This window comes from Lepidothrix coronata, unplaced genomic scaffold, assembly GCF_001604755.1.
Source record: "Lepidothrix coronata isolate B3197 unplaced genomic scaffold, Lepidothrix_coronata-1.0 Scaffold43, whole genome shotgun sequence".
Taxonomy (NCBI): domain Eukaryota; kingdom Metazoa; phylum Chordata; class Aves; order Passeriformes; family Pipridae; genus Lepidothrix; species Lepidothrix coronata.
Window position 1 is genome coordinate 2,699,435 of NW_016690223.1, and position 26,018 is coordinate 2,725,452.

The 26,018-nt window shown below is 38.8% G+C and overlaps 1 protein-coding gene across 4 annotated transcripts in view; it reads left to right on the forward strand.

The window, feature by feature from the left end:
• KCNK10 (potassium two pore domain channel subfamily K member 10) overlaps nt 1-19,494 on the forward strand; it is a 70,801-nt gene extending 51,307 nt beyond the window's left edge. For all 4 annotated transcript variants that reach the window (XM_017813924.1, XM_017813926.1, XM_017813927.1 and 1 more), the window contains exons 5-7: nt 8,310-8,496; nt 11,658-11,800; nt 12,500-19,494. In XM_017813924.1, coding sequence (XP_017669413.1) covers nt 8,310-8,496; nt 11,658-11,800; nt 12,500-13,123 — 954 coding nt within the window. In that variant the 3' untranslated portion in view covers nt 13,124-19,494. The remainder of the gene's footprint in view (nt 1-8,309; nt 8,497-11,657; nt 11,801-12,499) is intronic.
• Nucleotides 19,495-26,018: the final 6,524 nt, after the last annotated feature.

Below are 26,018 nucleotides of genomic sequence, written 5' to 3' on the forward strand. Positions count from 1 at the left end.
TGATTTGAGTATAAGTAGTGGTAAGGAGCTGCATTTCCATGCAGAGCCTTCTAATTAGGGAAGTGAGTTCAATGGTATTTGTGTTTTGAAATGTTCAGGAACCACTATTCTAGAAAGTGAAACTATACCTGCTTGCCTCCTGCTATAATTAGTATTAGTCACATAACTTTTAGTTGCAGTGAAGTGCACTGGAAATAAACCCTGTGAGTCTGAAGCAATTCTTTCTCATGAAACACCAGACAAACAGGAGATGAAAGCATGATTAAGAGTTTATTGAGCAGCTAGGGTTTCTTACATACTCTATATGAAGCTTAGCAAATAAGATACTCCAATGGAAGTTGCTGATTAATGCCAAAGAATATGTGAACTTTCCAAGCAGCAGCCTGAAATTTAAAGTCTCTTCTAAGCATTGGTAGTGAATAACCTCCTTTTCTTATTGCCTAAAGTTTTGGTCATATTGCTGTGGAAATTTCTCTGTGTTCCTGACAGTGCAGTGCTGAAGTACCAAATCATGTGTGCCTGGTTTTTGATGAAAGTGTTGCCATCTCTGAAAAATTCAAGATTGTTTAAGTTTGCAATGTAGGGAATAAAGGAAAAGCAAGACAGAAATGCAACTGCAACACAAAAGTCAGTGATTGTTGACATCCCCTAGAGCCATTCTAGTTAATGTTCAGAATATCCTCCAGAACTCCTGTGGACAGCCCTGGGTGAAGCATCAGAGACTGTGCGTGAGGCAAGTGATAGATCTTGAAAGGCAATAGATAACACTGCACAAGGGTACCTGTACGTGGTGCCTCATCCTAGGCAGGAGGACTGTGCTACCTTTTCATTTAAGAGATGCTGCTTTGGTGTTATGAACATGTAGCATGGAGGTGGTAAATTTAAGTGTTATGTTGCCTTACATATTCAACCTTCACCTTTTAGGATTGTCAGGCTACCTTACAAACCACCAAACTACTCTAATGTAATTGACATATTTGTATTTTCCCTTGGCACATACTTGTGTCATTGTGGCAATAAGAATAATTTTGAGCCATGTGAGTATTTGATGCACCCTTCATCCTACCTTTGCTTTTGAAGGTGCTCCCTGCCCTCCTTTTACCTTTGCAGATAAGCAGTGGCAGGGAGGAGCAGGGGGAGAGTTGTGACATGGATGGACACTTCAGGGGTGAGACATTTTCCACTCTTTCCATATTTTTGCCCAGTGGGAGCTGTTCTGCCTTCCTCCTCTTACTTTCCTTCCACTCTTCTGGGATCTGTATTCCACCTACAGTAAAACTCACTCCTGGTGGGCTAGTTACTTGAGAGAATGCTCTTTGGTTACTTGGCTAGGCACAAATAGTGTTCTTATCTAGAAAGCCTGCAATATTGCAATGTTTTTATTGTTAATAGCTGTAAGAAATATCATGGTAAGTGCAAAATATGCTGTGTAGGCTTCTGTGAGGATTTCTTGCAGAGAGTGATGTGTACAGTTGTACCTGAGAAGGGCAAGGGAAGGCTACTTAGCCAGTTATTCCAAGCTAAGCAGAAACTGAAAGCTGCAGTTTAGAAACAAGTCTTCTAGCTTGAAGATCTACTTCCTGTTTTAAAAGGTCACTGTTTAACCTTTCAGTATCCAGTCCAAAAATGTATCCAGTCCAGCCTTATGAATGCTGATGTTACATTGCTAATCAATAGGGAAATGTTCTGAAAACTCTACAGTATGAAGGAATCTGAATTTATTCCACTACAAAGGAAGAAAGGAAACCAAAAGCCAAACAAAACAAAAAATGAAAGCCCAAAGAGAGCTAAAAAAAATGGATGTCAAATTTCTCCACTCTGCTAAGAGGAATTTTTTCTAACACGAGATTCAGTTTTCTTCTACTTGCTAAGTCTTTGAAAATAGCCATATCATGTTATAGATAACTAGATCTCTCATTGATCGAGCTACACTAATTTTCTTTATCTCAGTGCATTTCTTAATTACATGCTCAGCATATACTCATGAATCTAGGTTTGCTGATATGTAGCACTTTTCTTTGCACAGTCATAACTTCATTTTATTTTTTCCTCTGAATTTCACTTATGAACAAGATGAAAGCATTGACTCAACACTGATCAAAATCAGGGTTACCAGGAATGGCAAAGTAAAATCCATTCGGGTACAAGGAGGTGATGTGGAACAATTATTTTTAACCCATTCTTGCACTCCCTGGGAGCAGGGAATATAGGTATAACTCATAAGGGAGTTGAAGGAGGGAAGGAAGGAGCAGCACATTACAAATTCAGCTCTGGAAAATTGCTTAAGTCTCTGCCATGAATCTCTATTGTCTTTTGTCTGCCCCAATGTCTGTGAAAAGCATATATTTACATGGATTCCTCTTATTCAACTCTTTTCTTTTTTTTTGCCTTGAGCTGAATACAGCTCAGCCACAACAGTGGTTTGGTATCACTATTGTTATTTTCATTTCTCTGGTAGCATAATAAGCAACATGCAGAAATTAGGTGGTGCAAATCAGAAAGCCCTGTGTGCTTTATAGAGAGAAGAAGATTGGAAAGTGGTATATCAGTCCTAGAAAATTTCTGAGCCAGTGTTTCTGTATTTTCATGATACTGTGCTTGCTCACATTATGACTGCAACAAGATCCATGCCTAGAGATTTACAAAAATGACATTAGAGATAGCTGCTGCTCTGTGAGAAGCTTATTACATATTCCATCTGGGTCTAGACAAACATCCTGCAGAAGTGTGGTTTATGGGGAAAAATAGCAATGTAAAAAAAAAATAAAAATCCTTCTTTGACCTGTGCCCTGTATGAGTTCAGGATTGTCTCTGCCAAGCTTAGTAACAAATGTGAGTGCTTACAGCTTTTTATATCTGTCTCTACTGCTGACTACAGTTAAGAAACAGGATGGATTCTGAACCTTTTTGTGCAGCAATAGCAGCATTCTTTATAAAACGTGAGAACTAAAATAACACTGAGGTACCAAGGGAGCTGGTTAGAGCATAGGGGAAGCCCATCTCTAGTGGAATGGTTCAAACCACTGTTCATAACTCCTGGAGGTGTCTGAAATGTCATCTATATTTTAAAATATGTTATAATTCTGCTGCTGTGCTTTCAAAGGGTGTTGTATTCTTCACTGATGTGAGTGAAAGTTGAGTAGGCCCTGGCTGGCAGCAAGCACCCACACAACCACTCGCTCACTCTCCTACCACAGTGGGATGGGGAGAACATGGGAAGGACAATAGTGAGAAAACTCATGGGTCAAAATAATAACAGAGAAATCACTTACCAAGTACTGTCATAGGCAAAACAGACTTGACTTGTGGAATTTAACTTAGTTTATTGACAATTAGCATAAATATTTAATTACTGAGTTGAGTATTTGGAAATGAAAAAGCTCACAAAAATTCAAAATGCCTTTCCTCCCCATTTTTCAGGCTTAGCTTCACTCCCAGGCTCGCTTCACTCCCAGGCTCACTTCACTCCAGACTCCTCTCCTCCTCCCATGTTGTAGCTGTGGGTCATGCTCAATCCCTCCAGTGCAGCAGCGAGTGGCACAGGGGCTGGGGTCAGGACATAGTAGTGTCCTTTTCCTCTGGTCCTTCACTCTTCCTCCTGCACTGCCATGGAGCAGCTCCCACTCCCCTGACCTTGTTATTCCCTCATTTTCTCCTCTATTCCTTCATCCTCTGCCTGTCCAGCATTTCTGCCCTTAGATATGCTTTCCTGGAGTTGTGACCATCTCACCTGAGTGGCCCAGCAGTGCTCTGTGGTGGGTGGAACCAGCAGTGTTCAGAGAATGGAGAAGAACAAAAGATTGTTATATTGTTCTTAGACGTTACCTCCAAGTCAGTGATATTTAAAATATATTTAGTTTCAGTCTGACTGTGAATGTGAAGGACCTAGGATGAAATCCACAGTGATTGGTATAGGCAGCAAGGAGGTTGATGTGACCATACCGCTGATCACCAAGAGCTCTGTGAGCCTGATGCTGTGCCAGTCTTTCCATAGAGCCTGTTGAGAAGGGCAGCACACCTTACTGAGGTACGTGCCAGGCTCTGGACCAGGACTGGCTTGCATTTGGCTGGGCCGAAAGACAAGCAGTGTGAGCCTGTGACTATCTGCACCATCTACACTAGCTCAGCAAACATTTTGACTAAGGACATATCTAACATTTTTGAACCAATATATGTGATATTCTGGTTTATGGTTGAGTACAATGGCTGTGTTTCCTGTTGTTAAAACATTTTGATCTGGAAAAGGTGATTTAGAAGACAAGCTGTTTAATTAGTGCACGAGTAGAGACAATCTGTTCCAAGAATAATTGACAGCAGGGGAAAGGGTATAAAGTTAAGAGTAGGTGAAAGGAACAAAAGAAATATTAAAGAAATGTGTTTTCTTTGAAATGTGTTTTCTTTGAAATGTGTTTTCTCTGCTCCAAAATGCAGAGACTTGTGGAGAGATGAGGACAGCATGCTCCATTGCAGCCACATTATACTATCTCTAAAAATATGCCATTGGTCATCTAGCCAAAAAGGTAACCAACTTGCCTAGAGTCTTGGGGATATTTGTCAGGAATTCAGAAAAGAAAACGTTTGGAAGATGGAGAAACCATCTGAGCTCACTGTGAAGCAGCAAATGTTCCAGTGCTATTTTTGGTTAAGTAGTACTGTATACTGGGGGAGTTTCCGTGAAATGAGAGGTGACACTACAGAATCTTGGAATAAGCGTGTTTGAAATATGGTGTTCATGGAAATATATATATTCCACGTATTTAGCATTTAGTCTAGTCTAATAAATGACTGTAGCATCTTTTGATTCCATACTTAATGTCTCCTTTTCCGTTTTCAGAGGAATATGTGTCATCCTTGTGGTCTCATTCTATGAACTTAAAAGTGTCATTTGGTCCTTCTCTATGGTCAACCATCAGGTCTGAAAAACTGTACCTGAGTTTATTCACCTGAAAAGGGCAGGAGACATAAAATAATCTAGTACATTAGCTTTATCTATTGGACCAGAGAGAGAGAGAAAAGAAAGAAAGAAAGAAAGAAAAAAGAGATTTATTTTAACTTCTGAAATTATTGGATAAGACCAAACCCACTATGCAATAGAAAATAAGGAGAAAGTGGCATCACACTTATTAATGGGAAAGATGCGTAAGAACTAAATTCCACTGATAAAGGTGTTTTCATGAGAATACCTGTCCTCACCTTTGTTGGCACTAGAGCAGGTTGACAGTAGGTTGTTTGAATTAACATGAGCAACATGATATCAGTGATGTTGCCACTTTAGCACTTAGTCACCTTAAGAGTAAAATCAGCACCTTCACTGAAAAATGGAAGTGACCTCTGATAGGTGGTTATGTCACAGAAAACTCTTAGTTTTAGTTCTTGATTCCTTCTTTAATGTTTTCCAGATTAACTGTAGATGAATTTAAATTGCTGTAATTAGCAGGCACTAATTTATTTATATTTGATGAATGTCTTATGAATAATCTCCTTCATCAATGTGGAGACAACTTATTGGTAAACAAACTTAAAAAAAAAAGGTAGAAGACATCTCTTTTAAAAATGTTTTCATTTTACTTAAGCAGATGTAACATTAACTATTTCTTTTTGACATCTATAGAAAATTCTGTATTTACCCCACAAAATGGGTTCAGAGGATGTATTAGCGCGGCAGAAGTTGCTTAGCTATTTGTCAGTGTTTGGGTTCAGACTGAAAATACTATTTAAAAGAGAGATTTGTATGAACCTATTCAGACTTCTCAGCCTTTAGTATTATATATACTGATTTATTAATTTAAATAATAAACACTGTAGTGGCTTACATTTTTGTAATGTGTCATTATTACAATGTACATATTCTATGAGTAATTACATTTATGCCTTAGCATTTTTTTTTGTAGCAGTTAGACACTACTGTGAATGTCCTCTGAATGCATGTCTAACTGTAGAAAGACCCCTCTTTTCAGTCGTGTCCTGCATTTCATGTGTTATTGTCCATTAAGTAATTCTTCTTCTGAGTCCTGCTTTTTTGCTCTTTTCAGTAGCTCTAAAAATGCTGTGCCTGATTCACCATTACTTTCTAACTTCAATTTTACCAGTGAAAGAATAAAAAAAAAAAGACCCACAGCTGCTCTGCTTTTGTGTGAGTGACAGAGGTGCACAATAACCGTGAGTCAGGCCTTTTTACAGATCCTCTCATTAACATCATTACCATTTTTACTTAAAAAACCAACAACCTTTGGCTGAATTTATCACTCATGAACAAGGGGATGTCCTGAACATTTGGTATGGATTTGCAGGCCATTCTTTCTGTTTCTGTTTCTCTCATGAGGCAAGACAATCCTGACACACACTGAAATGCATTTTAATGTTACTATATGGAGGATGGAGGAAGGATTATTATGCATAACTTTTTTCTACTAGTAGTGCTAGGCAGCTACTTGTAGACAAAAAATACTTTTTGTCCAAGGATTCCCAAGGGACATTTGCCTCCTAACTTCCACTGTAGCAAGGTGTCTGACAATTCATTTTTATATATCAGGAGACTGAAGCATTTAGGAGAAGTAGACAAGTCACCTCGGCCAAAGTAATAAATAAACAACAATTTGGTTAAATTGTCATCCACAGTGACAAAAACCAAGGATACCAGTCTATCATACCATGTAACATTTGTGTGATCAGTTGTTTTCCCTTCAGCACACACAGAGTAAGTCTGAAATCCTGCCATTGTGAATGTGTGTCCATACCTCGTAAAGAAGCTAAATCACCTGTTAGTATTTTAGGAAATTGCTCAGAATGACTCTTCATAAAAAGAGGAAATTAGGAGTTAAGGCAAGTTTTATATTCTTGTGTTGTTTTTTCCCTTGGTACTTCAGTGGCTGTTTTTTCCATGCCTTGTATTTGATTATTCTTATTTATGGCATTATATTACAAATCCTGTTTAGCTATTTATGTTCATCCAGACACGGAAAACAATACATAGACAAAAATAAAAAAATTAAGTGTAAGGATCATCTTAAACAGTTTCAGAACTAAAAGTATCTACGAAACACAGCATATTTATGCTGCTACCTGGTTTTAAATGCATCCTAGATCCGAGAAGTGCCTAATGATGGTCTGACATTGCGCCTCTAGCAGAAATGCTCATGTTTTAGTGGAAGCACGGTCCAAGCTGGTTAGATATTAACCAGTTCAGGCAATATCCCTTCTGTATATTGAAAAGATAACTTCTGAGATCTTATTTCCTGTCTAGGCAATGCCTTAATCTGAAATGAGATCTCATTTCTGGGTTAAGGCAGGTTCTTGATTTGGAAAACTAATTTCGATATATGTGACTTAGAGTGAACTCCACATTGCTTTTCCAGGATAAATAGACAATTTGCACTGCCACTGTAATTAATCCACACTAAGATTTCTAGTAATTTCCAGGTTTTTCATGAAACTTTATTGAATGTTGAGTTTATTTATAGCAGAGAAAATCTGAAATAAATCTGCCAGAGTCAATTCTATTAATCCAGGCTTTCATCAATATTAATGGCAACAAAATCTAAGTTTATATTAAGTACATTGGGAGTTTATATGATTTAGGAGTGTAAAATATTGCAATTACACCGCTTAAATTTTTATTCAGTTTATAGAAGCCAGTAACACCCATACTCTTTGTTCAAGAGCTTACCAATGTGGATTTACATAGGTAATTTTATCTCAGGTTGTTTGGTATTTGACATAAATCCTTCATTTCTGGAGTAAACCAATAATACAGCTTTCTATTTTTGAAAAGGAGATTTAACCTTCATATTTGTGAATGAAAGCTGGAAATCCTGAGTCTAGAAAACTCAAACCATGAATTATTTCTACATAAAATCTCAGCCTTTTAGAGGGGGGGAAAAGGGTTTATTTTCATTTCAATCTTGGTCTTGCTTGTTGAATGATTGGTGCTGGTGAGCCCATGGGGGTGTACACATACATGTATGGAGGTGGGAATGCGCACTTTTCTTAAACACTGAACCTGAACTGGAGTGTACTGGAACCTTTCTGAAGCTCAGAAATGTTTTTTCCAGGTGGTGTTTCTGGTAGGTTAGTCACTGCCTAGTGCATGGAAAATGAGAATCATGATATTCTGGGTCCAGACATGGATGTACAGTATTACCTGGGCAGGATTCTGACTAACAGGAGGGTGGGTTGTATTCCACCTAACAAGCTCACAAAAGACAGATAAAGACCTACCAGGTGACACCAACATGATCAGTCTGCCATTCACAAGGTATAGAGACCAAAAATCCACTCAAAATTCTTGTTCTGTTATTTCCTTTTTCTAGAAAAAGCAAGTGAGTCAAACAAAGATCCGGGTGATCTCTACTATCCTCTTCATCCTGGCAGGCTGCATTGTCTTTGTGACAATTCCTGCATTCATCTTCAAACACATCGAGGGATGGACAGCGCTGGAGTCCATCTACTTTGTGGTTGTTACTCTGACTACCATTGGCTTTGGTGACTTTGTAGCAGGTGAGCAGCTTCAAGCCCAGATGCTGTGCAGGAGGGCCTTGGCTCTCAGAATTTGTTTTCTGGTGTAGAGAGGAGGCTTTTCACAATGTGTTATATTCCAGTGAAATGATGCCAGTTGTTTTTGTTGGGGTTACTGTGCAGTAGGACACCAGGTTTATTTAAGATCCAGGTGCCTTGCCATCTGCAGATTACAAGCCTTCAGCAGTGTAGATAACAGGAGCCTGGGAAATCCTGATTATCCTTTATTGTGCAATGAATTATGCACAAGTCAAATTACTTTCCCATTGAGTTCAAGATTTGTATTAGTCCATTAGGGCTCAATCTGAGACTGACTACAGAAGCAAGTAGCTCAAATGATGAATGGAGGAAGGTTTTACAAAGTAGTGCTGAGCCCCAGGTCTCAGTGGTGGGTTGCTACTACCGGAGCTGCAGCATTTCAAAAACTGCATTTTGTTCTCTAACTTTGGCAAAAATTGTTAAGGAAAGCTTATGTGGAAGAGGACTAATGGGGTATGCATTTTAGTGCTTGGAGGATACTCTCCAAGATTAATACAGTACCAGCAGGAACTGTAAATATCCACCTTTATCAGTTTCCAAAGAGGGAGTCAAGATAGTCGGCTAGAGAGACGAGAGATATTTTCTTTTCACACGACTGCTTTGCTAACAAAAAGGTAATTAAAATAAGTGGATTTTTTTCCCATCAGTGCATGACCTCTACTCTTCATTCCTGTTAGCAGTCCTAATTAAAGGCATTAAGATATTTATGTTACAAACAGTCATAGTATGCTACTGTTTTCTTACTTTCTATGAATCAACAAAGCATGAATGAGTTAAAAACATCAAATAAAACTACAGGGATATATAAAGTTTTCTTTGCTGAAGAACTGCAGACAAGTCTGTTTGTAGAGAAGACTAATCCTCCTCTTTTTATGACATAGTGGTATAGAAGACATGAATTACTGAGGAAAAGAAAAGGCACAGAACAAAGAAAGACTCAGATGTGAAGAAAAAAATGTTTAATGAGCGTTCAGTTACAGAAGTGATTGTATGAGCTTGGTTCATTTGAACCACTTAAATGTGTAGAGAAGAGAAGCTCACTGAAATTCTGTCTTTGTGGTATCATGCTGTGAAATAAAAAATAATTCACTATATTTTTTTTAATCATATCACACTTCAGTATTGTTTTCTTTAACAATATAATAGTAAAAAAGTTCTGAATGTTAAATTGTTCTATATGCAACATGATTAGGAGAATATAATCCACAGCTGGGTGGCTACTAACAAGCACAGTTTTTCAAAAATCAAATGGAAGACCCTGGATAAGAAAACTTCAGAGGTGATTTCATTATAAGAGTTTAAGGCAGGTGATCACCAGGAGATTTGGGTTTTATTGTTGGCTTTGAGAGAGATTTTCTGTCCCTTTTATTTTCTGTCACTTTAATCTCTCAGTATCTCTGTCCCTTCAACATCAAATCAAAAATACTACATTGTAATGGGTAAAATAACATCAATGGAGCTATGCTGGTTTATTCCACCTAGAACATTTCCCAGCTCTTGGTAAAATAGTAAGTTTTTGTATTACTATCAGAAATATAATTGTAGATGAAGCCTGAAAAAACCAGACTATCTGATAGGCTGAAAAAAGTGGTCTCATGCTTTCTCGGTCACCTCATTACTCTGTAAGATAGACCTAGACAATCTGTTTCCTAGTAAGCTTCCTCAGGGACACATATGATCAGAAGAGGCTTGTACCATGGCAACAGCAGTTACCGCCTCCCATTGTTTCTCACTCTTAAAGACTGGAAGGGAAGAGTGTGATTCAGGCAGTATATGGGGAGAGATTAACATCAAAACCAATATTTGGGTCCCTGCCAATTCTCAAATGTCTGACCTTCCATGGGGATGTTCAAACACCATACCTACATTTATATTGAGTTTTGATAAAATTAAAGAGTCATAGCAATGTCTCAGATTGCAAAAAGGAAAGGGTAAAATGCCAAACTGTGTTGTATGGTGATTTTAACAGGGGAAAATCCTAGAATCTCTCTGCAGTCATGCAGAGGTATCAGTAGGTATCTAGCTCTTGTCTAACCAGGCCTGGAGTCCAGGAAATATGCAGTCCTCTCCCTGAGTCTCCTGGTAGGCTGGCTGTGCAGGCAGAGATTTACACAAGTACCACCAAGGTGGTGTTTGTTCACCTGCACTGAGGAATACAGTGGTGCCCATGGGGCTGTGCAGACTCTTTGCTGCTGACTCTCTTCTGCTCAGGGCTGTGCTGCTATCACTGGCTCTCATTCTTGCAGTGCACATAGCACTATGATAGGACTGAGAGTCTCAAGAGTGAAGCTGTGGTTGTTGTCTTTTGGAAAAGTTTATTTTATTCTGTGGTAGGCAGCAGTTTGGCTGCTACTGCACTTATTTTAGGCTCTTTGTAGTCCATTAGATTTGCCAAATGTCTCATTCTTGTTTTGCCAGCTCATCCTGAGACTTGCATGAAGAACATACAGGATCTTTGTTGCTTGCTTTGATCCATATCTCCTCTCAATTCACTGGCCAGAGAATCCACCCCTCTAAATGATGCCCAAGCAGACTGTATACTATATATCCTTATTTTCAGGGCTGATGCATGGTTGGCTTTCAGTCAGATATCCTGATTTGGAAGGGTAGACAAAAGGGAAGACAAAGCTACATATCTTTCTTCTGCACATAGGTCTCTCAATCCTGTAGCTAAAACAAAAAGCCTGGAAATTCTATAACCTAAAGGGGTTGATCTGTAAAGTTTCTCAACTACCAGGCTGCAGACACTTCAGTATAAGGAAGATTAGCTGTATCTAACCTTTTTCTTGGACGTATGTTTGTGCTGTTGCAAGTACTATCAAAGCGGGAATTTCAGACTTGCTTCAGAGTACGAGTAGTATAAAGAAAAGTGTTTACTAGATGCTCTGGCAGGTCACATAGAAGCAGAAACATAGGTAATTTTGAAGAGTTTTAAATTAAGAACAGACTGTGTTCCTCCCATCTGACAGGCTTCTTGTCTATTATCAGAACTACAGTGATGTTGTCAAGAGTTAAATACTTTCAGGCATTTCTCAGAATTGCAGATATTTTGTCATAATTTTGGCATCTTATGATTCCTAAGCATAAGTATATGCTTATTTCAGGAGGAAATGCTGACATACATTATCGAGAGTGGTATAAACCCTTAGTGTGGTTCTGGATTCTTGTCGGCCTTGCTTACTTTGCTGCTGTCCTGAGTATGATTGGAGACTGGTTAAGAGTCCTGTCCAAGAAGACACAAGAAGAGGTAATGATTAGTAATTTCTCAGAATATGTTTTGAAAACTCCTCAAGATGACTTGAGTGGTATTTGGACAGTTGTGCAATGGAAACCTCCATTAAAGACAGCTACATTTGCCCCTGAGAACTCTAGACTGGCTCAGTCAGAGGGCCAGTTGAAATTACCTAATGGGCATTTCCAACGATAACTGCTCTGTGACTCTGTGGCCCTCAACAGGACCTTCGGTGGGACTGAACAGCTCCATCCATAATCAATATGGGAAGATACATTACTGTACTGCTGCATTGGTTGTTGTGCTGTTCTGAAGCATATTGGTTTAATTATATGTGATTAATTTTGCCCACTCCAGACCATCTACTGCTGACCTTACGAATCAGGAATTTTGTTCTTTACCAAGGAGGGATTAGCACGAACAACTCTCATCATGTAACACAGCTATAAAACGCATGGGGTGGCAAAGTGTGACACGGGCAGACAAGTTATATGCCCCATAAGCCATCAGCTAGTCACTAATTGGTGTGTTTAATGATGGATGGACATGGTGTGTTTAGAGATGGATGCAGTGGAGATGGGACCACTCTCTGATTTTGTGTCAGAGAAGAAAATGTTTATGCTGCTGTTCTAAAGGAAAGACTGTAGCTTCATTTTGCTTTTTCTTTTTTTTTTTAATTTTTAAAAATTAATTTCTCTTTCTTCTTTTGTAAAGGTTGGAGAAATAAAAGCCCACGCAGCGGAGTGGAAAGCAAATGTGACGGCTGAGTTCAGAGAGACACGGAGGAGGCTCAGTGTGGAGATCCACGACAAACTTCAACGCGCAGCCACCATCCGGAGCATGGAGCGCAGACGCCTTGGCCTGGACCAGCGAGCTCACTCCTTAGACATGCTCTCTCCAGAGAAGCGCTCTGTCTTTGCTACCTTGGAAACAGGGCGCTTCAAGGCCTCCTCTCAGGAAAGCATCAACAACAGGCCTAACAACCTGCGCCTTAAAGGGCCAGATCAGCTTAACAAGCACGGGCAGGGGGCATCCGAGGACAACATCATTAACAAGTTTGGATCATCCGCTAAGATGACCAAAAGGAAAAACAAAGACCTCAAAAAGACCATCCCTGAGGATGTGCGTAAAATTTATGAGACCTTCAGAAACTGTTCTTTGGATGAAGAAAAAAAGGAAGAGGAGACAGAGAAGATGTGTAATTCCGAGATCTCTTCTAGCACTGCAGTCCTGACCAACTGTATCCAGCAGCACTCAGACCTGGAAAATGGAGTGATTCCCAATGAAACCAAAGAAAGGGAACAAGAAAACAAAGCGTTACTTGAAGACAAAAATTAAATATAAAAGATGCTTGACTTGAATTAACAATGTTAGTGGTTTTATATGTATATATATATTGAGACACGTGCCTTATACAGACTCCTTATTCAATCTCAATTATATAGCATCGAGGAATATTTCACTGTGCCATAAAGACTCAAGCTTGCTCTGCCAAAACAAACCAGGAACACAGCACTGCAGAATGGCAACAGAAAGCTACGCACATGGAAATTTCAGCCTGTATAAGATTACCAGGGCAAGACACAAGGGAAGGAATTGAACCATGGCAATATCACCAGAGTGCTCCTGCCATGGCATATTAGACGAAGGGCAGCTATGTAAGAAGAGCCTATGAAAGGGATGAAAAAGAGTGTATCTTTGTAGGGAATTATGCATCCATAAAGCCTTCCCCTGGTGATTAAAAAGAGGAGAAACGATTGGAGTGAACTAAAAACTTTCAGTAAGGCTTAGTTTATGTTTTGGCACGTGATCCAAGCTAGTTTTTTGTTCCTTTTTTTTGAGTCAGATGCATTACCTTTCTAAACTCCAAAAGAATGTCTATGGACACAACCACCAGCTGGGTGCTGGTTTGAAAAATCAACACAGGTGTATGTAAGGGTTGGATTACTCTTTTCATTAAAAAAAAAAAAAAAGAAAATAAAAAACTCCATGGGTATTTATCTTAAGCAGTGACAAAAAAAAAAAAGAAAAATGGATTTTTTTTCTCACAAGAAAGTGCATATGAAGAAAATGCAACATCTCACGCTATGTTGTTTAAAAGAAGAGAAACATCAATTTAATATTTGGCTAAGTGTATAAAACAGTGGGCCAAGTGGTTTTTTTAAAGAATTTCTCAGTCACACTTTCTACCACTGAAAAAAACCCTTCAATTTTAATTCTGTAAGACTATGAAGACAGAAGGGAAGCTACAGCTTTTGCGTGTTGGCAAACTGCTGTTCTCTGTAGCTGAATCTGAATTTTAGGCATAAGAGCATATACACAAACCAAATGAGGGCCAGGGCTACCATAGAATCTCAGGGTTCTCTGCCCCTTTTGCTGGGTTTGGGTTTAGACATAAGCTGCTGTCATAATCTCAGAAAAAAAAAGAAAAGAAAAAGGAAATTTAGGAAAAGAAGTTAAGAAATATATGGTGGTAAACTTTTAAGTGCTTATAGCTTTAAGTGCCATTAATGCTATCATATTTTGTAACTTTTTAAACAAGTACTTTGAATTATTTGTTTTATTTCCTTTCAGGTATTCTCTTTGTTTGACAGTTGCTATCTCTTTTCCTGATAAAAACTAAACATGAGCTCTCTGCATTTCTAGAGTAAAGTGAAATATATCCAAACTGTGGGCATTTTTTAAAAATCTTTTGTGCTGTCTGGACATATGGATATAAGAAACAGAATTGTCTCTAGACTTCACAGTAAATATTCAAAGAAAAGGCTGCAAAATAATTAATGGGAATTGCAAAACATACTAAATTTTTTATAGCCTCAGCCTGTGGGCTACTGCGTGTGCCATTTCAGATAGAAAATTTTGCATGCTGGAAATGAGATACACATGATTGTGCCAGCAATGCTTTCTCTGTGCTTTCACAAAATCCTAAATATTCCTGCAATTCAAACTGTAGGCTTATAGGTAAGGTGAGCATGGATATTGATCTCAGAGACATACTGACTCTTGCAAGCTAGTCAAACATACGGACACTTGAAGATCATACAGACATGGATTTTTGGAATTGCATGCCCCCCAGAATGCATGTGTCATTCTGTGATAGTTTCTGAGATTTTATGCACAATGAGCCAACTCAAAATCAAACTAGTCACCACAATACATGATTGCCATGGCTATGAATGGAAGCATGGCTATGCAAATGCCAATTTTAATTATGGCTATTTGCATATCTAATGACTCTGCAGGATTTGCATGAGTAAGCTGAATTCCAGTAGTGCAGAGGAGGAAAGTTCGTAGTATGTTCTTTCTGCTGGTTCACTTCTCTTGAAATGGCAAATTGTCTTTCTAATTTCATTATCTGTCTGAAAATTAAGGATGAAAAAGCAATGTTTGAAAAATTTCAGGTCATTTGGGATTGCTCTAACTCAGTCAGATCCAACAGAAATTGAATTCTGGTTAGTTCCGCAATGAATCTCTTAAGGTGCCGGGCTGTGCCCTGGCTTTATCTTACCAGGGGCAGGGCAGTAAGCCCAGTCCCCAGGGGAGGTTTCATCGGACTCGAGAGCTGCCATGGCTTCTGGAGACTTTTATGCCAGGCAGCCCTGTGCTCGACTTCATAAACGTGCAAATGGCAACTTGTGGCCATCCTCAGATTTCATCCTCCTCAAACCACAGGCAGACAAAATCAAGGTGCAGGTCTGTTCAAGCATCACAGTTCTTCAGCCTTCCTATTGCTCCTGGTTTTGGGCAGGCCTTGAGTGTCACATATGGGCAAATGTTCTGAAGTCTCATGCAGAAGTACAGAGCATCATTTGCTAATTCTGTAGTGCCGGGATGAATAAAGCATACCTGGATACACTAAGGTTTTATGTTCAGATCTGGGGGTTTATTGTGGTGGTGGGAGGTTAGGATTGAAATCTACAGTTTAGATTTGGCTTTTAATTCCAGAAAAGATTCAGAAGTGCTCAGACATGTGATTTGGGTTCTGAGAATTAAAGTACTGCCTCGTTACACCATTCTGTGCTTTGCATCTATGAAGGATCAGGCACCCAAAAATATCCCATCTGACTCTGAAAGCATGCAACAGTGCTAACAGTTCTCCTTGGTTACCAAATGCCAAGACCAATATCATGCACACAGTGTTACCTGTTCCTTCAACTGAGTTCTCACGAGAAATGCTTGCCTGCAATGGAAAAGTTCTGCATAGTCACACAGACAGATGTAATGATATGGAGATGCATTTTGTATATGTGAAATATAGGACTTAGTCATAGCCAGGGCATTTCTGCTGGTTAGGATCAGGGAAAGTAAACCCTGTCTTGTAGAACTTGTCTCTGTGAGCAGGGAGTTGGACAGTGGGCAAATCATGGAAAACAAGTCAGTGTGGACAAGTGATTGAGGAGGCAAAGTTTGGTGGGCAAATTCAGAACTGTTTGCTCTAGTGGAATAGAAGGTCAATGAAATCTTGTCATAGTTTTAATGTAAACTTTCTGAGTTCTCAACCTGTTCCCTGTCCAAATTCTAGCTGATGGTGTATGTGTGTCTCATTCTACTGTCTGCTTGTCATGCCATGCAGGAGCCCCTGGCTGACATTTTATCAGCTGTTTCTTCAGCACCTCCTGGTTTGGGATATAATAGTTCAGGGAGAAAGGGTGATACTGAATAAACTCTCAGTGAGATACTGAGCAGAGCATTTGATGACCTTTTGTATGAAAGCAAAATGCTCTCTTTCATTCCTCTCCATTTCTCTGTCTGTGAAACTTGCTGAGAAAGCTGCCAGGCTGCTACTGGAGTAAATACTTTCTTCTATAATATGATTACCTATTAAATACCTCAATATGCATAATTTTTACTATACTATGGGAAGTGCAAATGGTGTATTGCATGGGGGGCCAGACAGAAATGTCTGACACCTAAAATAACATTTTAATGAGCTAAATTGCTTTTCCCCTGGTAAAGGACATCCCTTTGTTTTAATTATATGCAACAGATTGGGAGAGAATCTCAGCTCAGACATCAAGAATTTTATGGCTAAAATTCTCATCTTCTGGCATTTAGTAATACCTATAAAAAACTTATTATGTTATTTCTAGTGAGGCTGTTCCACCATTATAGAAAGTTTTAGAAAAAGTAGTCTGAACCATATCCAAAACTCCTTGCTCTAAATTAGGGCTTTTCACAGCAGCCTGAAAATAAGAAGTCAAACAAAAACGTGGGTACCGACTTTAGCACTCAGATCGTGCCCTGAGCACAACATGACTTGACATGGGAACTGGCACCTGAAAGAACAAAGGAAACGTGTTTTTCTGTAGCCACAGCCCTCACACACAGAGGACAACTCAGCTTTTGTTTTCCAGCAGCTTTCAGCCCCACTGTCCACTGCCTTGTGCAGGAGAGTTCTGCTAAGCCACTTTGGTGATCCTCCTGAATCATTAACCATCACTGAACTTGTGCAGATATTGCATGAGTGGTTTCGAAAAGATGTGTAACTTCATCCATGTGGCAGTCTGTGAATTACATTACCCTTTAATAGGGAACATTATTTCTAATAAATCTTATTAGAAGTAATAGCAAATAAAATTTAAAAAATACCAGTGATTTATATTCATAAAATCTGATTTTGGTTGTTGCTTTGAAATCATAAATCATCTGAAATTCTGCTGTTTGGCTTTATGATGTCTCTANAAGTCTGCTTCTTCCAAAGCCATTAATGGACTATGCCAGAGACTTTCTATAAGATTCTCTAACCCATAATAAATGAAAGTGTATGTCTGTGAGTTCAGGCTGTTAAAAACCCTGTCCTTAAAAAAACCTGCATTTTTCTGAAGAATTTGTGTTTATGCTGTACATGGGCTGTTTGTTTGCCAGCTTTCATTTACTCAGGGGTTTATTTGTGTTGTCAGATTGCATGATGTTTGGTACTCTCACTTTTTCCATCGTCCACTCGAAGTAAATTACAGGCAAAGACCAACTGGTATGTTGTGTACTAACGTAGAATAAGAACTCTTCTACTAAACAGATATAAATTAAAGCTAACTGGGAACTGCTTCAGTCCTCCCTGTACATTTGCTTTTTCTGAACTACGTTTTGTCTATCTAAGGCCAAAATCTGCTCCCATCAAGTCTGTGCAGTAAAGTGGAGGTGGCTTGTTATTTTTAAGCTTTTTATAGCAAAGTCCTGCTGTTTTAACTCATCTCTACAGTGCCGTTTATACTTACTGGAATGGCATTATATCAATACTAAATACAAATTAGCTCAGCTTCAGAAACAGTTCCCTAGGCATTTAAATATCAATGAAAACACAAGGTAAATCAACACAAACCTGTGGAACTCAAGTAAAGGCTTGTAGATTAATGTATGAAACTGGTTGCCTGAAATATATCAGCAAAAAAGTGTAGATCTGAAAATTCCTTTAGGTTGCCAAAGTTTTCCCAAGGTCCCCATCTCCTTTACTACCAGTAGCAGTTACTCTCCTTAATACCATTGCTGCAGTTGTGAGAGCTAATTTGGGGTGTCCTGATGTAACCACCACGTGATCTGTGAGCTGGATCATGGTGGGTTGGGAAGGTCACTCAGAAGGCAAGACTTATCCACAACGCTGCTGAGTTCAGGAACCAGTTGAAGAAAGGTCCCACGCAAACGTGCACATGCCCAGCGTTCACATGGCACAAGTAACTGGTTCCTGCACACAGATTTACTGGTGATGCCTCCCTGCTCCGTTCAGCTAGATGTGAACTTGTCGTGCTCCCTTGTCTCTGGTTACAGGTCACATAGGAGCTGTCTTATCACCAGGAAATACCAGTGCTGCTGCTTTTGGGGGAAAGTGGACATTTCTATAGCATGTGGCTTTTTGAGGCAAATAGGATCTGCTTTCTGTGGCTGATCTTGAGAGCAAACCACAGGCAGGTAATACTTGGCATGTGAGAGAGAATACTTTTGTCTCCCAAATATATTCTACCTTCACAGTCTTTTTTTTCTGTGAGGGCTGGGTGCTTAAAGAGTAAAGCTTATGATGTCTACTGTGAGATGTAAGCCAAGCATACCAGCTTTCAGCCTACCATTTAGCAGTTTCTCAGGTCCTGGAGTCATGTATTAGCTATAATTAGAAAAAGGCAGGGTTTATGTCTAGATCTCAGCTTTCCAACAGTTTAAATTTATTCAAGACAGTGTTTCAATGTAGTTTTAGACTGATTTTTTTCCAAGTTCTACTAGAATTTGATTTGGACCTTGGACAGGACTGAGAAGCCATTATTAGTAATTTTCGACTTTGCGTTTGAATAAGAACTTTCTCAAAATTTGGGGAAACATTTTCTTGGGATGCTGTTCAACTATTTTTCCTGATCAAATGATACTATAAGCAATCAGCAAATCCAATTGCAAGGATGTTCTATCTACTTTCTTGTCTCTGTCCTTCTTTCACTCTCTCTGTAAGATTTAATGGTGCTTTAGAAAGGAATTCTCAGAAAAAGGACAATTTCCTAAATGTCATTACCAGGGTACAGAGCAGAATGTGCTTGTACCATCTTGAAAAGTTTTGCTGCTATTGTCTTTATTTTATGATGTAATGTTTTACAAAGATTGAAAAAAAAATTGCAACAAAGACTGTCTGGATAAACTCGCTTTTCTTGTTTTTTTGGTTTTTTTTCTCTCTCTGTTACCCTACCATCCAAAAGGGTAAAGGAACTGTAATTAAACTTCTGTTTTTCTCCTTAGTTGACAATCTAGTTTGCCTTATTTTCTGGGTGTCTGATTTGGGAAGCCATGGTGCTGGGCTGGTTTCAAGAGAGGCACAAACTTCCAGCCACACCGCTACTCATACTGAGCCATTTCTGCATTTAGTGACCAGTCAGTAGGGAAGCAAGAAACAGAATTTTGAGGAGGTTCTGTCTCTTGTTCCTAGTTTCTTCCCATGGAAATTATTTGCCTGGATGGCTGGAAGAAGTTATTCATGCAGAGAGGAGTGAGGAGGTGAAGCTTTTTGACCTTGGGAAGCACAAGCAAGTTTGGGGTTCTCTTTTAATGTGAAATCTTTTGTCTTTTTGCAGCTTTTTTGATGTCTTCATGTTGACTACCTTCTATGTCAGGCCTCAGTTTTCCTTGCTTCATTATTTTTCCATCACCTTGGGAAACTGCAACACAGGCCAGTGTACTCAGAGGGTGCAAACTCTTGAAGTATGGTTCCTTTGTCAGCAGATGGGGGTGATAAAAATTCCAGCAAGCATGGTTCATATGTCTGTATAGTTTGTATAGAGACCCCTCATAACTGAGCCTTCACTTGACTTTCGGGAAAAAAAAAATAAGAAAAAAGCCTTCTTTGGACTGAGTAAAAAAACTCCCATTTATGTGGTATTTTTATATGCTGTTTATACTACATGGTCCATACTAGTTCTTGTTACTTACTCTGTATTAACTGTGTAAGTCAAGACATATTTCTCCAAAGTCCACCTCCATTTCCAAAATTATTTCTTTTCCCTCAGGAGCATGAGTCTTTTAATTGGACTTTCTTTAGCTATTCTGTATCCCTCTTGGTTTTTTGTGCAAAATTGGTTATTTGCATTTTTGGGTTTATGCACATCCTCATTCTGCTTGTTCACTTGATTTTCATTTCCAGTGCCAGATTTTTATCAAGCTACAGCTGTTTGCTCTGACTTTGTGACCTATTGCCTAGGATATACAGACAGCTTTGTAGTTTCTAGAGTCCTCCAGCAAGTTGACCTATTTAGCTAGCTGACCCAAGTCATTGTTCCTAGAGGTGATTGAGAAAGACAATGAAAATAAGAAAAAACCCCTGACAAAACAACAAAAAGCAAAAGGGTGGATGGGTGAAAAGTTGTGAAATACTTTTTGTGCTCCAAAATCTCTATGCAGGATGCTGAGGGTTGCACCAAAATTCTTGCTGAAGCATCATTTTCTCAGTACAGACTGCTGTTTTGAATAACATCAACTATTTTTGAAACAAACTGTTATATGGTAAAAAAATTATTAAAGTTGCTTTAAAAATAATAAATTATTATGTAATAATAAACTAACATGCTAAAAGTGAATAGTGCAGGAAGGAGTATCTCACAGAGATTTCACAACACATTGTTTAGCCTGGTAGGTCTCACTGCTTTCCAGCAAAGCTTTAGATCATTTTCACAGGGGACCTTCCCCCAGTGTAGGAGCTGTCTCTGGATCATCCCTTCTTTTTATTCTGGCACGAGGTGCTGGTGTTTTTCTTGAACATCTTTTGGCAGTGCCATTTCTGAGGCAGTGCAATGTAAATGTCTCCTCCAGGCTGAACAAACCAAGTGCCCTCAGCCGCTCCCCATACGGATTCCCCTCAAGGCCCTTCACCATCTTTGTTGCCCTCCTTTGGATACTCTCTAAGAGTTTAATATCTTATGATGACTGCATGTTTTGTAATAAGGGAAATGTGCATTATCTGGGTAACAACAAGATTTCTGGTGTGCCTTAGGTGCAGAAAGATACAAGTTGTGCTGTCAGATTTGCACATAAATGTTTAACCCTCCAACCAGGGGGGGTCTCAAAGACAACAGCCTACTCAAGGGTTTAGCCCAGACTCTTTCCTAGAGTCCATCTTGTGGGGAATGCATGTTGTGCTGTGAAGCCAATTATATTATTTCCATTTCTCATTCTGATGGAACGATGATGGAGCTCTGATGGAGCTCAATTTGACAAACTAAATGTACTTTGTCAAAACAAAAAAAGCCACAAAATAGCAATAAATACCCTTTTACAGGCTGCAGTTGTCACTTTTTTTCCCCTTGGATTCCTTCTGCACAGTTGCCTGCTGAGAATGATTTATAACAAACAGCAAGATTGCTGTTTGAAGAAATGTGTATGACTGGATTTCTCATGGGAAGGAAAAGAGAAGGAATCCCAATCCCCCCGAAATCTGGGCTTTTCTTAAAACAAATTAGAAAATAAAACTTTTACTACCTCACCCTGCAACTATGAATTCCTTTTTAGCAGGATCTTATTTTATCTTTCACAGCTTAACAAGAGTTTTAAATAATTTATTTTCTGCTTTTGATTGCTTAAGTTTCCTGCCTTGCTAAACCTGCTCTAATCTATGAAAACAGGTGGCTTCCTCTCTGTAGACTGGGCCTCCCTTCCTCAGGCTGAGCATTAATAAACTAGCCATGCACATTTCCAATACTACATGAAGCAATTTGATCTCATTAGATCTTACTTGACAGTTTCCAAACAAGGCAATTTAATGCAACAGCAAAAGAGGTTCAGGCTGTGCTTGGCAATTTCTCTTGCCCATCATCACTCACGCATTTCTTCCTGGGTTTCTGATTCCTGCTTGTCTGCTCCTCATTAACACCCTTAGCAAGGGGCCCACCTAAGTTTAATCTAAGCTGTCTGCAAGGCAGTTCCTGATGTATGTTTTTTCATGTGTAAGGTCAAGATGTGAAGGCCAAGAAAGCTGAGGTACTTTCTATCAATATGATAGTGAGCATCATATTTGTGGTCCCAAGGCTGTTTATTTTAAGCAATGACCATCTTGTCTGCTGTGTGGATCTCTACACTATGTGGATCTTACCTGTTATTAACATGGGTAGTAAATTCCCATTGAGCATTTGGATGATGGGAAAATGAGTACACTGGGGATGCTCTCAGGTGTTGAAAAAAGTTTCAAAGAAATAAAGTGTTATATGTCAAAAATTGTAGCTCAATAAGAGGAAATAGTTAAATCTGTTCCTCTCTATGTTTGCTTAGTTATTCAATCAGCTTGCTGGTCAGTTTGTACAAAGAATTAAAAGGATACCTACAGGTGCTTATGGACCCAGAAAAGGGACTTTGTTTAAGAATATGATGTGCTTTGGACAGGAAAAAAGGCTTGTAGAGAGAATAGCAGACTCTTCGGAGGAGGTTTTCATGTCCATTAATGTAGTCATTAATCACTTGTGTCACAATCAATATGTATCTGGAGTGCAGAAGGTCAGAAAACATTGGTTGAAATGTCAACCTGTCAAGCAGTAAATTCGGATACGTGAGTGTCCCTCGACCAGGCAAAGGTCTGAACGTGGTATCAGCCATGATACGGGCGGAGGTGAGGACACTACAGTGCCAATATTAAATGAGAAGTAGTGCAGAGTAGGCAGAAGCAGGGTTTCTTCTACTGTGTTGGGAGCCCTTCTTTGGCATCTCTGGTCCACTTGGTAGAAATACACACTATGTTTCTGAGTATTTTAATGACCATAAAAACAAAACTCTCACCTTTTTTTTAAATTGTAACAAAAATTGTGTTATATCTTGACAAGTACTGGGAATATTTTTCCAGAGAAGCAAACACTGCTAAATAAGATTTTTATTTATTTATTTATTTATTTTTTAATTTTAGGAAAGTAAAATGGGAATGGATTGGATTAGGGGATGCTGTATTTGGGTCAGACTTTAAACAGGGGTCAAACATTAGGTGTGAAATTGCACAGGGTTAGCAAAATGCTATGGGAAAACCTGGGCTAAGGACAGACTGGAAAAGAGATGAAATCTTGGTAAAACTGTAGGTCAGAATTACTGATCTTTCAGTTCAAAGACAAACTCTGGAAGACAAAAATAAAAGCAATTTGTGGGTCAAACCAAAATGAAGTATTGTCTTCTCAGCGAAACACAAAAGCAGTAAAAAAACTCCAGTCAAATTCAGTTGGCATTAAATATCTTTTCAATCTGAAAAAAATTGTCATATTTCCATCTAAAATGTACTTTTCCCCTGAAAGTTAAAGGAACCATCTATTACTTCAAATGAAAAAAAAATTGGCCCACAAATTTTTTTCTTCCAAAAAATCAAGATATTATCCAACTGAATTTGGTTTGTCAACCCAAATGAGAAGAGCCGGACAGCTGAGCCAGCAGGAGACATATATGGTTCAAGTAGGAGCAGGCTGGTTCTTTCCTGCTGTACACTAAATCTCTGAGCAGCTCTGAAGCTCAGTATTCATTGAACAAAATCACTAGGAAAAACAAGATAGTGTTTTGGAAAGGTAGTCTTTTCTCATTAGGAGTTTTATCTAATGAGCCAATCTTCATGTGAACAGTCAATGCTAAGATTAGGGCATGTATGAAATCCTGATAATCTAAATTATTTTGGTAGCATAGTAAATTCTACCTGATTATTAACTTTAGGCAGAGGACGTTTTCTTCCTTGAGGTACTTGTTTCAGCTTTACATTACTGTACTGGGTTATATTTTTGTAGTCACAGAATTTCATGAAACAGTAAGAGAGGAAAATGGGAAGTGCAAAACAAATTGTAGTGTTGTTAGTGATGTGATGAGTACTATTTATTTATATTTTGTGGTGGTTTTTTTCACAATGGAACACTTCCTTATCAGATCTCATGTACCAGGAAGTAAAAATTAATTATAAATTATAAATTATGAAAATAAAAATACGGAAGAAATATCATTATTCCTACTAGGAAATGAATTAGATAATTCAGGATACACAGAAACCTATGTCTGAGCCAGAGTTTTAACTGTGACTTGTTAAAGGATGGCCGGCCAGCCTTTCTTGACTATACCATGCCTCTGGCACAGCTTTCCCTTTAAATAAACTGCTAGATTAAACTTCAATAGTACTATTTTTGTGAGGTGGTTTGTTTTGTTTTTTAATTCATTGCTAAATGGTAGGCACTCACAAAACTAGGAGATGTCAGAATTAAGATTGTTTATGCACCTTAATTCCTCTCATGTCTGATTTATGAGACAATCTTTGGTTTGTATCATCACATACTTGTAATGGGGTTTCTGTCTCATGCTGTGTGTTCTGCACTATGCTCAGTTATCCAGTATTTTATCTTTTCCTTCTTGTTTACTGTATAAACCCTGGCCTTATTTACTGAAAGCTCTTCCACCCATGCTCTGCAGATTGATATTTTCTCATGGGTTTGTTGGTAGCATGAGTCACTAGTGTATCAGGAATGATTCATAAGTATTGACTGCTCTTTTGTGGTGCTACAGGGAGGTAAGACGGTATTCCTCCACTTGAACAGAGGGAAGGATGAAGCATAAAAAGCGTCTTTCCATTAACACAATGTGTTCAGTCTGAGGAGCTGGGAACCTGAGATTTTACTGTGGTACTACGTAGCACTTCAGACCTTGGGATATAACAGCCCCAGGGGTAAGCGCCCAGGAAATGACGATGAAACAAATTCTGATCACCTTAGGAAATACTGGTTATGTGATTTGTTCAGCATTTCCAAGAAGAGATAAAAGAAAGATACAGTTTTCTATCATGGCATTTAATTTCTTAAACCAAGAGGCCTCTTGTAGCTTCTGCATCAGAGATTTTGAAGACAATAGTCCTCTTTATGGTGTTTATTCATCCCTAGGACTGTTGTGTGGCCCAAATAAGATTCATTGCAGTAGAAACTTTGGAGAAGACTGTGCCATGTTCCTTTCTCTTCCATTTCTAATTTTCTCAAGTCCTCTGTCTCCTTATAGTGCCTCCTTTTCTTCCTTAAGAGTGAGGGCCGATACTTAAAATACAATCTTTCCCTGCTTTAAAGAGCAAGCTTTCTTCTGTTCCTTAAATTGAGGCACTTCTCATATTCAAAGAAGGAGAAAGGTCTCCATATCACATCCTGAAAAGGGCACCAGTGTTTTCATGAGATTCTGAGCAAAATGCTTGAGGAATGACATTCAAGACTTACTCTTTCCTTCCTAGTTTTAGGTAAGGCATAAAAATTGTTTGATATTATAGCACCAACCTTTTAGATGCCAAAGAGAGTTACTGGAGTTGTCCTGAAGGTCTTTCCAAGTTCCAAAAAGATATTCGGATAAAAAGCCCTGTCTATCCTGACCCATGACTGAGCAATGGGGAAAGAAGAATATCAGTGCCTAAAGATCCTAATCCATCTGTAAGAAAGAAATACAGTGTAGAGGGCTTACAAAAAATTGCTTCACTCTCTCGCTTGAAAAACAGTAGCATAATGGAAATATTTCCCTAGAATGAGAGTGAACTTCTCTCTCTTCAAGCAGAATTTTCTTTTTGTCTTTGCAACTACAAGGCACTATGTTTTGGGGTTTTTTTCCCCCCAGAAATGTTTCACAAGTTGCTCATGGATTTTGAGTTACTCTTTTATCAAAGGTAGAAACGACTCAATTTTGGAACTGCCTGTTGAACTCTCACATGGTCAATACACTAAGCCCTCATTTCTTAACATTCTGTTGCCACTTCCATCTTTTCCTGAGTACATCTCTGTGACCTGCAAAGGTAGTAACTGAG